This window comes from Triturus cristatus, chromosome 2_1, assembly GCF_964204655.1.
Source record: "Triturus cristatus chromosome 2_1, aTriCri1.1, whole genome shotgun sequence".
Taxonomy (NCBI): domain Eukaryota; kingdom Metazoa; phylum Chordata; class Amphibia; order Caudata; family Salamandridae; genus Triturus; species Triturus cristatus.
The window spans coordinates 476,869,211-476,885,409 of record NC_140581.1 but is presented as its reverse complement, the minus strand read 5'-3'; the positions used below and the strand labels follow the sequence as shown (position 1 = coordinate 476,885,409).

At 42.3% G+C, this 16,199-nt stretch overlaps 1 protein-coding gene across 3 annotated transcripts in view; it reads left to right on the top strand.

The window, feature by feature from the left end:
* Positions 1-16,199, top strand: part of HEXB (hexosaminidase subunit beta) — a 285,155-nt gene that overhangs the window by 161,989 nt on the left and 106,967 nt on the right. For all 3 annotated transcript variants that reach the window (XM_085632321.1, XM_085632320.1, XM_085632322.1), the window contains exon 10: positions 6,944-7,016. In XM_085632321.1, coding sequence (XP_085488447.1) covers positions 6,944-7,016 — 73 coding nt within the window. The remainder of the gene's footprint in view (positions 1-6,943; positions 7,017-16,199) is intronic.

Genomic DNA, 16,199 nt, shown 5'->3' with positions numbered 1-16,199 from the left:
GTCAAGGCTATTTGTCAGCTCGTTTGACCTTTTGCATTTACTAGACTAACCATTCTTTAAATCACCTGTTGTGATGTGGTTTATTAAAGCTTTAATGCATGTTCCCTCCCAAACTGTATGTGTTGCCACAGTGGGATCTTAACTTGGTCTTGACATTCCTCATTTGTCTTATGCAATCTCATACCATCCCCACTTCTGTTGGCTCTTAGGACTAATAATTTAGAGACCTCCTCTTTTCTTGTTGGGCCAACCTTTGGCACTGATTAAGGTTTGTAGAAGCTCCTGTTACACCTTATCGCCAAACAATGCATCTACCAAAGCTACCTCTTTGCAGGCCCTAATTATCAAAACAGTAAACAGAGTTCTAAAGGGCATATTGTTGTAGTTGACATGGTACATGTAGCTTTACGATCCTTTGTTAGACCAAGGAAATCAATTTAGCCTCACGTGGTATGTGTCGACCAATAACTACAAACCTAATTTCTGCTACCCTCTTCATGAAACCCTGACAATTCCTACATCTCCACTCAGCGGAGAAAGTCTCCTTCATGCCTAATTTCTTCTTAAGGTCCATTAAGTTAATATAAACTGCAAAGACTTCTTTCCTCCCTTCCTCTTTCGAGATTGCATCTTTAGATGCTTGAAGCTTCCACAATGTTGATGATAGGAGAACCTGCCAGTTCCAGTTGGAAGAGGCTATGTCGTTTTAGGTTGAATAACAGATGTTCCTACTTATGTTTGCTGCAACACAAGAAAATTAGTTTCTCAGACTACAATCACTTATTGGGTTGTCACTTGTATTTTAGCATGCTAGTCGGTTTGGGTGGAACATGGATCTATGTGTCCAAGCAGCATCAGTGGCATGTCGCAGCATGGATTTGTTCCTCTTTTTGGTAGATGTGTACTTCTGATTCATATAGATTCTACTGTTATTTTTAAAAATGGGCAAAAGGAAAAATTGGCTAACTCCCCTAAACCGGGGCTCACTTATGAATTTATGAATTCAAATATACTTTTAATATTCCCCCACATGAATCTGGGAATCCCCCAGTAAAACATTAAATATGCAAAACATTCTCTTTAAATCGGGGCCCCACCAAAGGTCTGTCTTCTAAAGTTATTGCATATGTTTATCCGTGCCTCCCTTCCTTACAGTGATAACCTTTCTTAAATGCATATTTTCCTCTTAGTGCACATGCTACGGCATATGAGTCCTTCAGTGCTCTGCTCTATAGATCCTGCTCTATAGATTTTGTTGTGAGAATCCTATTTATTTATTTGCCTGAAAGTCGCAATTTCACCGTCTTCTCTGCCAGGTGGAGCATTTTCATTCTGTTTTTATCTTCTTTCAACATGGGAAAAGTTAAAAAGAAGGGTGAGATCCCTAGAAGGCCTGTGCTAACTGTAGTCAAAATAACATCACTATAGAGAATCTCCCATACTGACTTATCGCGGTGATGTATTTAGAATGAGCAAATCAATCTGACAGGCCCAAGGAAAACAAATATAAGTGTCCTCAGCTTGCAGGATCCTAAACTCCTGCAAGGGAGGGATACTGTTGCTCTATGTCCAGGTTTGATGATGGTTTGCCAGGTATTGGCTTCAATGACCGCTCTGATATTGCCAGCAGCAAAATTAGTACAAGATGAGCCAGATGACCTCAGGAAGGATAGACTGGAGAATTAAAGCTTTAAAGAGAAGGACGCCAAACTGCTTCTGGGCAGAGAAAAAGGCTACCATGAAGACCAACACATCAGAGGCCCCACCTGCCATCTAGAGAATATTAGAGGAATACACTCCCTCACTGAGGATGATTCTGAAGGAGAATGAAGAGCATACAGTTTCAGACACATGACCAAGAACAAGTCTCCTTTGAGGCTTACCATGGTATATATATCATTTCTAGGATGCAGAAGAGGTACATGAGTATCGGAAGTATGAGGCTCAGGCCTCCGATCCATATGTTTTTCTGATCTCAGGATGCTGGTGAATACGTACTGCTTTAGGAACCTGCTAGTTGGGATAGGGGCCCTGTGACGAGTTTGTGCACATCCTGTATGCTTACATTTGGGGGTCGACACGCAGACTAAGATGGAGGACATTGGATTTCTCTTAACTCGAAAACCGACTGTGGTGAATGATGTGGTTTGCTAGGTGGGGCACTACAATAAAAATCTATCTCTTTGCAGCAAGGAAAAACACCAAATGTTCATATCTTGATTTCAGTTTTCTAGAGTTAGGATCACTAGGGTATGTATGAATCCTGTAGTCCTAGAATTTGGGCTCATAAACCTTCCACAGGAAGAGCTGACCAATTCTCAGACAAGCTGCATCTGTGATGCTGTAACAATAAATATAAGGTTTTGTACCGGATTACTCACAAAAGAGTACACTCCATTTTGCGTGAGCTGCTACAACTGTTGCCCTACGTGCTGCTCTTTTCAAAAACTGTTTTTCAATATGTCACATACGTACACTTAGGCATATCTTTCAGTATCCCGATACTCCACCTATCATTAAGAACTTTTGAAATTATTACTTTTCATGTTTCCTCCAGCCTGGAGGGGTGAGCCTGTCTTCTGATTTAAAGCTTCCTGCCATCCATAAAGGGGAGGCTAGTCCTTGTTCTCACTGACACCACCACTACCATGTGGTACTGCAACAAGAAGGTGGAATGGGGTCTTGAGCCCTGTATCAGGAGGCCTGGCATTTCTTGGGGGTGGGTGGAGCACCAGGGCATTTTCTTGATCACAAACACCCTAGCAGGGTTCCTGAATACTCATTGGACGTACGGAGCAGGGAGCATCTGGCAGATCACAAGTGGTTTGCATTTTGAGGTGGGGAAGGGTGTCTTCTAACATTAGGGAGAACCCAATTAGATCTTCCCATCATTGTCAAGAATGTGCAGTGTTGAACGTTTTGTGCGTTAAAGTTTCTGGCTCGAATGGAACAAGGGATTCCTATGCGCCTTCCTGGCCTTGCCTCTCCAACTGTGATACCGGGGAAAAAAACATGACCAGGCCCAAGTCATCCTGATGTCTACAGACTGGGCCACGAGCATGTGGTACCCGGAACCTCCGATCATGAACGTCTGTCCATGATCAGGCTGTCACTTTGTGAAGACCTTCTGTCTCTGCAATGGGGAAGGACCCTTGACCTGAATCTACGCAATCTACACCTACATATGTAGAGATTGAGTTGCACGGTTGGCATTTGATGTGCTGCCGGAAGATTTTGATCTCTGCCACCTGGGGCTCTTTCACAAAATCCATTTATGCTGGGCGCCTGGCCAAATTGGTGGCCTGGTGTGGTCCACGCAAGTCAGACCCCTTACAGGCAAAGCTGTTGGATGCCCACTTGTTGGTTTTGTCTTTAGCCCAGCAAGAACTTGCAGTGTATGCTATCAAAGGTTATTTATTAGCCCTTTTGGCCTTTGTACATTTGTCAGACCAACCATCCTTGTTTAAGTGCCCAGTTGTGATGAGGTTCATTGACACCCATTTTCCCTCCCAAACCCTTTGTGATGTTACAGTGGGACCTGAGCTTGGTCTTGAACATTTCTTATGTATACACCTCCTAGTCAATTCACAGCTGCCCTTGGACCTGTTAACCTTAAAGATAGTCTTTCTCATTGCAATTACATCTACTTGTCACATCTGTGAACGCCTGGTACTTTCATTGCAATCACTCTATACCACCTATTCGTAAGCAAAATTGGTGCCGACGACTGAGGAAGCCTTCCTATTAAAAGCTGTAACTGCCTTCGACGTTGGGCAATCAATCACGCTGCCAACATGTTTTGCTCAACCTCAACCCTCGAAAGATTAGAATAGGCTCCATCGGCTAGACTCCAGAAGGGCTTTAAGAATTTGCATTGATTGTACTAAGGACCATATAGTGGACGATTATCTCTTTTTGGGGTTCTCTGGAGTGAAGAAAAAGGTGTTGCAGAAGAGGACCTTGTTGAGGTGGATACTCCTCTGCAATTTAGATCTGGCACGTGCTGGCCCCTGGTAGTCTCTGAGAGAACATTCCAACAGGGCTAAGTCTGTTACTACTATGTAACAATGAGTAGGGCCTGTCCCTGACAGCTGCCAGGCTATGAAGTGAGCATCAGTGCATACGTTCAAAAACACTACTGTCTTGACAGCCAAGTACAGCGGGAGGGGCATTTTACCTGCTCGGTCCCACAAGACATTTTGGTCTGAACCCACGCCACAGACCCGCTACCTGAGAAGGTACTGCTCTGTCATCTACTCTAGGGTGCAGAATCTGCAGTTAGGAGTATCCTTCAGAAGAACAAATTACTTGCCTTCAGCAATGCTCTTTCTGCTGGATACTGTCATCGCACACTCTTCATTGCTTTCCCACCTCGCTGTCCTGTATTTGGCCTCTTTTTAATATCTGATAATGTGCAAAGTTAGCACCCAGCAAATGTGTACCAACAATAGTTTGTGCATTGTGTCTGAGGCCACGCAAAGGGTAAGAGATGAAATTAATGTCAAATCTGAGGGGTGAACTTTATATGCACAATGCCACCTAGCAGCAAGCACTGCTATGAAATGTTTCCAGATCCAGTCAGGTGCCGGGGGAGCATTCAAGATGAGGTGTCTGTTCGATACACTATCCGCCAGAAAGAGTGTTACCGAAGGTAAGAAACTTGTCTGTCTTCAGTAGTATGACATATGAGGTTCCTAGGTAGTAACCAGCCGCAGTTTGGAGTTTCTGAAGGAGGGTGAAGAGGGTTTTTGTTTTTTGAGTAGACAAGGAATTTGAACCTATTTTTATCCCAGAAGCCATCTGATTTCTGTTGAACATTGTGTAATCAAACTTCCATACCGTTGTGTTTTTTCCATGTAGGACATCTGGCGTAGTTGATAACAGTACTTTTATTTTTCGTTTTTTCAGGAGAGTAAGTCATAAATGTCAATGCTGAACACTTTGGTAATCATACTTCTTTGTAAGTCACATATTTAGATGAGCTACAGGTAGACTCCTACAAAACAAGAGTGCAGGTCAGGCATTGAATTTGTAAGAGTTGCAGACTGAGTGCAGAGGAAGTGGCTCGAGGAAATATTCAGTGCAAGCAATCAGTCATCCTAAAAGTACTTGTGAGACTCCAGGGCTGAAATTAATGGGTTACACAGACTGCAGTCTATGAAAGTCTGTAGATCCCTGGCTTATATTGTTGGAGATTTTGGACTTTTTGGACAATTTTTACTTTAACCTCCAAAATGGCCCAGCTGGAGCAACAGTTGGTAGATGTGTTTTTAGGCGAGCGATATCTTGTTGAGGAAAGTAAAACTAAACCGTTCAAATTAAAGGTCCTGGAGGTTTAGGTCCGTAGTATAATTCAGAACAAGCAAATACAAATAAGTCTAAAACAGCTGATTACTAAAAAGGTTGTATTAAATATGATGTCGTCATTAATCATCATCCACATGATTAGTGAAATCAAATCTAATATCTAAAGCATTATCCTGAATGATGTAATCATTGATGTCATCAATGATTCAATTTGAATGAATTGGTTGTCATTGATGTCATATGTGAGTCACTAGCAATGTATGGTCATAAGCAGTACATCTCTTGGGCACGAGTTGTGGTTAGTTTACCTTCCCACAGATGGTAAATTGCAAATATTTTGTTTTTAAGGTTGTTTTGTATCCCTAACTCTATACTTTAACTGTGTGTTTTAAGTGATATTCTGAGTTTAAAAAAAAAAAAAATTTCACCTACGTGAAAGTGTTATAACCACAGCTAATCATAACTTTGCTTTAACCTTGGTTTTCCAAATGATATGTACACACATAGAGCAACTGGATTTATGCGATTCTGCAGCATTGTTTTCAGCAGAATTATGGACTTGGTGCACTTGCCACATATTTCACCCGTTTCTTCATAATTTTCTGATTTTTAGCAGAAGAAAGTCACGTTTCAGTTCCTGGTTGCTGTATTTATGTTAAACTGTTACAAAAGAAGTGAAATAATTATCCTTTCTAGGACGTGCAAAAATGTCAATCGTGAGCAATACTCACATAAATTGTGCCACAATATGCTGCTTTATTTGCCTTTTGTTGCTTTGTAATTTAGTCATTGCTGTCACATGATGTAGTCCTTCCTGCAACATAATTACCGTGATATTGTTCTTTAGTAATAATACACACATTCATGATTGAAATAGCTCCAGTACCACCATTAGTAAGCTACTCAGAGAAAGCCCGAAGAGAAAACCACAACAGTGGCTCGTTGTAGAACAAGAGGTTAAGTCTAGTTACAGTCCATCTCCTTTGGTATCGCTTTGTTCGTGCTAAGTTTGCAGGGTATGCCCAGACGTGGGTCCCTTGCTCACTTTGCCACTGGATTCAAGATAGCCTGGCTGATGAGTTATGAACCCGAAACCGGTCCCAGGATGCTGGTTTCCGGTCCAGCGAAGACCTGGCTTGGCAGTTCGTGCTGGACTGTTCCCATGAGGCACAGGGTCAGACTGATTTGCATATGGCCATGTCTGAAATGGGGTGGTGGAGAGAGCTAAAGAATGATGATGGATTAAACCCAGATCAGTTGACTGAGGGTGAGTGTTTGATTTGCTCAAACGCTCCGTCCATCATCTCCTTTGGTATCGCTTAGTTGCAGTGGGTAGCAATTGTATGGGTTCCAGAAGTCCTCATCCGACATTATCCGCCCTGTTTCTCAGTTACATGTAACACTTTTTATAATATTTCAGAGCAAATCATTCAATGATTTCAACCTTTGGCTTTTATTAAGGTGTTTCGTGTATTGCATTATATACTGATACCAATGAGAAGGGCTTTCTTTTTCATGAAATAAGATCACAGAGGAACACATGATCACATGATGACATTTGTTTTTTTTTAAGGGTCATATTTACTAAAATAGTTTATATATTTTAGTTCTATCAAAGTTTTTTTCTTTCTCTTAGAATCTTGGATATTGTTTCCTCTGTAAAGAAAGGGTACATGATCTGGCAGGAAGTTTTTGACAATGGAGTCAAGGTAGGATCATTGACTTTTATAATTTTACTAATTGCTATTTTTGTGTTTTATCGGCGTATTAATATACTATACTTTGCCAGTCCAGTCTGTCTTCATCTGCACTTTTCTTGGCTGTATTTCCACTAACTTTAATTGCATATAACTTTCTTTTCGGGTTTAACTTGCACCCTTGCTGCTTCATTCTTTTTACCGCCCTGCACCTTTTGTACTAAGTTCTATCTCTAAGGTTTTTTAAATAAAATCTCAACTTTATTTTGGGAAACTGGTATTGTTTTCTTTAATGAACAGGGGTGTTCTGTCTTATGAACAATACCCTTATTTCCACAAAATATGACATAACATATAAAATGTAAAATTTAGTTGAACAAAGGGTATTCGGGAAAGGAATTAATTTAGTGGCATAGATAATGAAGGGTAATAACTGAACAAACTTATCAAAACCGTATAAAACTGTTTTTGTACACAGTCGAAGACAAATGGTGGGGGCGCTTTGTTGCCAAAACTCACATTTGTTTTAAGTACTCCACTGTTGCATCTAGTTTGGATTTAATTTTATAAAAGGGCTCTAACAATGCATCTTCCCTAAAAGATACTTTGCTTTGAATTCCCTGGAAATACGTCCATGCATAAAATTAAAAAGGCCCTGCTGCTTTTTGGTTTTTACCTTTATTTAGAAGTTCTAGTTGATTCAGCTGTAGCTATTTGTGCCATCATTTGTATTTAAAAAAGATAAAAAAAGAACCAAAAGGATTCATTCCACAGTTGGATGAAGGTTAATATCGCAATCGTCAGGAGTTAACCAGTAATTTAATACGTTCCCCAATTAATAGCTCTTCGCAGACCACTTAAAAGATTTTAAGAACTAATAGGGTCTGTATAAAATGACAGTTATGTATGTTTTTAGGGGCCTCATCAAATTCTGATGCACATTTACGAATTTCGAATCCTTATCTCATGCTGTAATTTGTCAATTTAACCCCATTTCTTCACAACATGAATAAACCCATATAATATATGGTTTCGAAATTTGCAGATCACTTTGTTTCCTTTGAAAACTGGGCCATTAACTTCAAAGCAAATGCTTTTTTGTGACCTAGATTATTGAACCAATTGCTTTATTGAAGCTGTTAAACTTCATTCTACGCTTATCCATACTACCAAGAGCAAAATTGACATTTCCCCCCAAGAGAAGGCTGTTAATTATCATGTCTTTTTATAAATGTGTATTTCAAATAATCATCCTTTCTAAATCATAAACCAGTCATTAGATATGTAAGTACATGAATTAAACACTCACAAGGCTATTGAATGTTATGAAAAAGATTAACAGGTTATTAACATATAAGACATATTATTTGTCAATCCCTGTACTTCTAAAATGCATGTTTTGACATGCAGTGGCGGCTGGTGGAATTTAAAACTGGTGAGGCGCAATAACAATTTTTGGAATGCAAGCAATCAAAGTGAGCGAGCCCGATTATTCTAAGAGGTTTGGGGAAGGTTCCCCTGAACATTTTGTAAAATGGCTTATATCGGTGCAATATTCAGCACTATACATGTTTGACTATGTGCGAGTTGTTGAGATTGGGTCCGCAAGTGTTTGCGAAAAAGTGGGGGGCTTTGTGTTTATATATGTGTAGAGGAAACCCCTTTGTGTGCAAGCCTATGTGCACAAAGTGCATGTACATATGAACAGATTCTTGTGTGCATCCCAGTGTGTCTATGGAAGTGTGTGCACGGTACAGTTGCACAAATGTAAGCATCTGTGACTATGTGTGAATGAATGCGTATATTTTAGCAAGTGGGTCACAGCGTAAGTTTGCAAAAGCATGTTTGCTCAAACGTTTGTGCGCGTTCAGTGAGTGAATATTCATGAAATGAGAGATTGATGTTACACTAGCAGCTGAGTGAGCTATTTTCCACAAGTGGAAAGTGCACTCTCTGTGAACGAAGTAGGCTGAATTAATGACCAATCCTAATTCATTAGCCAGTGCTACTGCGATCTCAAGTTTTTTACAAAAGAATTGGTGAAAACATTAAACACATTGGTTTTAAAGGTAATTCCCAAGGTGTCTTCTTCAGTTCTCCTTCAGAGACAGGCTGTGTCCCTATAAATATGGCAGGCAGGAAGACTCAGCACGTATGTTGTATTTAATTGCTATGTTAGGTTAATTTATTAAGCGCAACGTTACCCTGGGGTGTCCTGGCGCTGTTACAAGTCTTATATAGCTAAGTTACCAAGGAGCGGACTGAGGATTGAGCAGGTTTAGTGGATAAATAACCATGTTTTTAATGCCCTTCTAAAGGACAGCAGATCTGGCAGATTTCGGAGCTGAGCCGGAAGAGCGTTCCAGGCCTTAGCTGCCCCCACGACAAATCTTCTGCCTCCACATGAGTTTTTTTTATCTTGGGGATGGTGACCAATTTCGCCCCCAGTGACCGCAGATTTCTAGAGGGTATGTACCACTTTAGATGCTTTTGCAGATAGTCAGGTCCAGTCGCATGAAGAGCCTTAAAAACAGTGCTTAATGTTTTGAAGAGTATCCTTTTCCTGACTGGAAGCCAGTGTAGTTTCTGAATTTCTAAAGAGATAGGTGCAAATTTAGGGATCCTGGTCAATAGTCTGGCCACTGCGTTTTGTAGCCTTTGTAGCTTGTTCAGAAAACGTTCCTGGATGTTTAAATAGAGACTGTTACAATAGTCCAGTCTAGACATCACTAAGGCAGAGACCACTGTTTTCTGGCTTCCTGCTGGCAGGAAAGGCAGAATGTTTTTCACAGTCTGCAGAACAAACGACGTAGAGGAAGAGACTGAATTAATTTGGGCCCCCAGATTCAACTTGTCGTCTACAACTACTCCCGGATTTTTTACTTTTTGAGCAGGGACTGGGAAATTCCCCATGCTAGCAGGCCACCATTTAGCATTCCAAAAGGTTGGGGCATTTCCAAACACAATGACCTCTGTTTTATCGGAGTTCAGCTTTAGGCAGTTTTCCGCCATCCAGTGACTCACTGCCATCATACAGTCGTGAAATCTGTTGACCAAGCAGCCCTCCTGACCTGGCTGCAAAGATACCACAATTTGGGTATCATCTGCATATGATGTGAAGTCAAAACCCAAGGTCTTAATAATGGGGGCCAAAGAGGACACACCAATATTAAACAGGGTCTGGCTCAGGGACGAACCCTGAGGGACTCCGCAAGGTAGGATATACGGTCTTGAACAGAAGTCACCCATGGAAACCACCTGGGATCTGTCAGCAAGAAAGGATTTTAAGAGATTCCAGGCCTTGCCCTGAATTCCGCATGCCCAGAGCCGATCCAACAAACGTTGATGGTGGACCATGTCAAAAGCAGCGGATAGATCTAATAATATCAAGGCTGCCCTTCCTCCCGAATCTACCGCTCTTCTGATCTCCTCCGTGGTTTTCAGAAGTGCCGATTCTGTGCTGTGGCCACTTCGGAAACCATACTGCGTTTCATCTAACGTCTGAGATCTGTGAAGAAAGGCCACCAATTGTGTATTTAAGGCCGTTTCCACCATTTTGGCTGGTAATGGGAGCCTAGATATAGGGCGAAAATTAGAGGGTTCCAATGGGTCTAGGTGTTTTTTTTTTTTAGCAGGGGTAAGATTGATGCCTTTTTACAGAGCCTAGGAAAACATCCGGTCTCGATCATAGAGTTAAATACTGAAGTCAGAGCTTTACTTAGAGGTTCAGCTACTGCCTTTGCGATGGACACCGGACAGGGGTCATAAGGTGATCCAGATCTTTCTGTATCCAGGAGAAAGCGTACTTGGTCAATAGGAAGAACCTCAAATTTCTCGGACTACATTAGGGGCATGGTTCCCCCTCTGACCATCCTCGTCACTCCCCTCTGTCGAGGAACCATTCAAGGCCGAACAGATCACTTCAACTTTATTCAAGAAAAAGGATGCGATCCTTTCACAGAGTTCTATGCTTGGTTGCAATCGGACAGGACGCGGGGAAGACGGTCCAAAACAGTTTTAAAAAGGGTTTTGACTGAGTCTTTAGCAAGCTCAATTTTATTAACAAACATTTTTTGTTTAGTAACAAACACCAATTGTTTGTAATTTGCTAAGCCTTTCCTATACGCCATCCTATCAGATTCCTTGTACTCTTTCCTCCATAAACGCTCCAGCCGTTTACAGGTATGTTTACATTGTTTCAGTTCTTCTGAGAACCAGGGAGCCGATGGAGTGAGTCTCTTTGGTCTAATGCTCCTAGATGGAGCAAGTTTGTTACAAGCAATATCAACCCATCTCGTATAGGAGATTGCCCCTTCCTCTGCTTCTAAATTTGCAGGAGTAAGGGAGGCCGAGAGGAGATCTTGGAGATCCCCTGTATTCATTCTATTCCAAGGACGGAACTCGATATGTTTCTTGCTCTTAGTCTCCCCTAAAACGTGTCCCTGACTAGCAAGGTCAAACAGGATGGCCGAGTGATCAGTGCAAATCAGAGGCCTAACTTCTATGACCTGCAAGCCGGGGTGATTAGAAAAAATGCCATCAAGTGTGTGTCCTGCCAAATGAGTAGGATCCATAACCTGTTGTGTAAGTTCCACGCTATTCATAATATCTAAAAGAGTGGCTGTATCCGGGTTTAGGGGCACCTCCAAATGATAATTAAAGTCTCCCAAAACTGTATAAGACCTCTGACAGATACTGTCTTCCAGCAGATGACCAATCGCTGAAACAAAAGTCTGCTTATTGTTCGAAGGTCTATATAATAAGATCTTTGAGAGTGTGGTGACTCGATCTATTAAAATTAAAGGCCAGTGCTTCACACCCCTCATTGGCTATAGGGTGAAAGATTGCCTTAAAAAAGCTGGGGTAAATTATAGCCAGACTTCCCCCTTTTTTTTCCCCCACCCCTGTTTTGTACGTAGCACACAAAGCCTGGCGGAGTTGCTTTTAACAGATCCGGGCCCGAGGCATCATCGTACCAGGACTCAGTTATGAATGTCAACTGGATATTGTTATCCTCGATGAAATGTGCGCATTCAGTACTGTTTAATCAGGGATCTAGCATTTACCAGTGCACACTTACAGGCCAGGGCTTGGGACTTTCGGTGCCCAAGGCCAAATTCGTTATCCTTGTAAGGTGCCAAAAATAACAGGTCTGGTAGTCTGGAATTGCAAGAGACACATGCCCTTGATTGGGGAGGCTTCTCTGTATTAAATGCCCACACCTCACAATTGGGTTTCCTCCCTCTCCCCCTAGGCTCATGAGTGCCAATTTCGAGTAGACGATCCGAGCAGTAGTACCTGTGTCAAATGACACAGGGGCTGTGGCACTCGGCACGGGCCCGGCGCGGACGGGCGCAGACAGGCTTGCCTTTGGTGCGCCTTGGGCGCACCGCCGGCGTGCTCGCGCCATAGCCCTAATTATAGCGTGTGGGAGTCAGACGCTAGACTGCTCCCCACGCTAAACCCAAGATGGCGGGCGTGCCGAAAAAAAGGCTCCTAGCAGGTAAACCTCGCCGCTTTCTGAAATTAAAACCAGGTTAAAAGAGTCTGTTTGTTTATAAGCACCGTAAGTATCACAGTTTTAAAAATAGACCCAAGATGAAATCAAGTTAAAAGCACAGAAGTATTGTAACAATTAAAAATCAACTACCGTTTTAGGTTTAAAACGAGCTGTTTTCGCACACGCACTGCAGCAATCGCCCTCCAACTCCCGGCTCAAGCCTCAAGAGTGCAGCCCCCACCCTCAATTCAGCTCTTGGTAACTGGAAAACACAAACCTGCTGTGCGCTCATTTTTCACCGTGGCTGCAGCCGCCTTTCTTTTTCCAACTGGTGCCTGTATTGTCACTTTAGCTCGGGAGCAGCTTGATGGTGTCCGTCGTGGGCCATAAAGAGCCAACACTTGCACAATCCCGAAAATAGGAACAGCCGAACTCAATCATAACCCAAGCCCCCAGCTTACATTTTCCAATTAAAAAGCCTTACAGTGTGGAGGCGAAAGGAATGCTGCAATCGTTGCCACCCACTGCACTGTGTTGCTGTCGGCCAGCGCCACACCTTCTCCTTAACCCCTTCCATGCTGCGCGAATTCCGCCGCTGTGCTGACGGTTTCTTGCGCGGGCGTGGTCATGACGGAACGGTTCCGTCATGAGCACAGCTCAACCGACGCTCATGACGGAACCGTTCCGTCATGAGCACCGAAGGGGTTAATGTGAATGACGCTCTGCTGACCGCGCCGGGCAAAGTCAGAAGCGCCCCATTTGAACCCTATTCACTGCCTCTTTGTGCAGCCACTCCCATCAGGCTGATGTCCCATTCCTCGCTTGTGCCTGAATTCCTCGCCCAGCTCAGCACATGCGTAGGAGGACTCTCGTACGACCTCTTAAAAAAAACATATCAAATTGTTTCTCCGGGGAGCAGTGGAGCACCAAGCAGTGAGCACTTCAAGCTGCTCCATGGTGTTTCTTTTCTCCTGTTTGTCTCCTCCCCGACGCTGGAAGGGCAACGCCCCCTCCGCCCGTTAATACCAGCCACTGCTGTTGACATGTACAGGAAACCGTTTCAACAGTTCTTTTTGTACTGTCTAAATTGCAGTTTGCATATAAATGATTTTCGTTAACTGTTTCTTTGGTGAAGCACAGAGCATAAAGGAAAATCTACCACTTTAGACTTTGATGTGGCATTGACATGTGCGTTATTCTTGAAAATGTTGTTCCGAGCACTGGTTATGCTTTCCAGAGGAAGCTCTTGATTTCAAAATGAGCTGCTTGTGCTCTTAAAACTAGTATTAAGACACAGAAGTAAAATTCAGTGGCAAGAGGAGTTTTTCTGTTTGTCTTTCAGTACTCTCTTGATGTTTGGCACACATTTATCTGAACTAGTTTTAAAGAACCCTGTAAAGGTGTTAAGAAATGTACATATCGGCTTACAGATTTTATTTTGCTTGTTGTCCGTAAACAACTGTTCTCAGAATTCTTTATTATGACAGTAGCATTATCAATAAACAAATTATTTCACTTCTGTGTACTATCGTACTTGAAATGTGTTCTAATAAAACTGTGGAAGTGCACTGAAAAGTGAGCCACAATATTTGTCTTTGTCATGTACCTAGGCCACATCTTCCCGGCTAAGAAATAGCTTTAATTTGTTTTATAGCGAATGTCGAGATACTATGTAACCGGTCAATTTGAAATATTTATAGCACTTTAACTCTTTAAAAGCTTATCCGTCAACACTAAAGGGGGGAGGTTTATTTTGTTCGTACTGACTTTTCACTCCTAGAGAATTAACTTCCGCATTACAGTTAGGCATTTATCAAAGTGCTCCTATTTTTACATCTTCCTAAAAGTGCCAAAAAGGTATGTGTATCTTGCGTTTTACCATTTTAAGAAAATCAGATGTTAAAGATTTTGAGACTTGTATGTTTAATGAGTATCAGAGTTAGAATAAAATGGCACTTCCATGTTTAAAATTTGAATTATTTTATTGGTTTTTAACATGCAGCAGAGTGTATGACTTTAACAGTAGGAAAAACACATAGTTTTTATTGTGTGAACCTTGGATCATATTGTTTGCTTTGCGTGTAAGGAAATTAAAATGTAGTAAGTTGTAAACTGACCCACTATGGCTCGCAGGTTCTCTTGAGATTGCAGGAAGAACCCCAGGCATGATAAATTAGTTCCTCCATCAGAGAACATCAGTCCATGCCTCTGAGACATTTCTCCCTGAGTTATGCCACTTTTGACTGCCAATATTTAGCAATGTCCCTGTTGCCAAGAAGAGCCCCCATTTTTAGCAAAACCATTAAGCCAGAGAGCCTCCCAGGTCTTCCATAACTCTTGAGCAAAATGTCAGTGGGTCTTTTTAACTTCTGATCATTGTCTGGACAATATTATGCCCGAGAGAGACTTCAACATCATGTGGAAGACTTTTCCAGTTTCAGCATGGTACCTAGTGCCTTCAGGCATGGTAGCGCAGCCTTTCTTCCAATGGAGCTCAGGGCTGTAATAGATTTTTTTTTTTTTTATAAATCATTTGGATTAAGCGCATTCTGGTAGAGCTGATCTCTTGGGGATCTATCTGGGCATCCCTCCAGTCCTTTCTCTAGTGATCCCAGATCACCCTCCCATTGCGATTGCAGCACTAGGAAAAGATCTGTGGTATTGGATATATACACTCCAATATACTGTTTCCCAATGACTCTTCTTACTAGTTTCTTGCCTCTTGACTTGGATCATGCTCTCACCCCTGCTTCGTCAGTGTGCAGCTTGTGATTCTGTCTTGGCCAGAAACTCTCCCTCTGCGCTAGTGTCAAGCAAACCTTCGGCCACATGCTTCCTGCTGCTGAAGTAGCCTCATAATATTCTTCCCTTGCTTCCTGCTCACACTAAGCAGATTGTTATTCAGACTCCAATCTTGAACAGGCTTTATTACTGCAATGCCCCCTTTTGGATCTTCCTCTCGTGATCTTAACTGACTTCAGATCATCCTAAATTCCGCTGCTCACCTGTCATTGTAGTCACCTAAACGGGCGCCTCTGACTGCTGCACTTAGTAAATTGCACTGGCTATCCATCACCAAATGAGTTTTCTTTAAAGCCATGTGCATTACTTTTCACACCGGCCTTCAGGTTGGCCCGAACTATCTTCAAAAACAGCTTCCAGCATTACTGGCCATTAAATCTGCTTTGCCATTCCTGGATTATCGTGCCAGGGTCCGGGTTCTCTGTGATGGCAGCAAAGCCATCCCTGCTGTTCCACCTCGGATCTTGTGCTAAGCTGTTACCCTTTCGGAAAGCATTGAAAACCTGGCTGTTCTTTAAGTAAGGACTTCACTCCTTGCCATGTGCTCAATTCCCTTGGTGCCAAGACACCTCCCAGGTAACAGTGCGCTCTATGAATAGTAGTATATTACAGTAATTAAAATTCCTCCCGTACCGGTCTCCTCTCAATCACTGTTTTGGTATTTAGTTAACTAAATTCAGGAAGGGCCTTTGCATCTGCTTGATCTACTTCCAGTGTGTTTCATAATTGCAGTTATCTATTCTTCCTGTAGTATCTTGAAAGACTTTGTGATCCTCTTCCAACACATCTTAGTTTTTAATTTTCTATACAGACATAAGCCTTAAATCGCCATCAACCTCGCTGAGTGTAGTAGCGAAGTCATCTGCCATAATGGTTTCTCCTGTGCAAGTCTG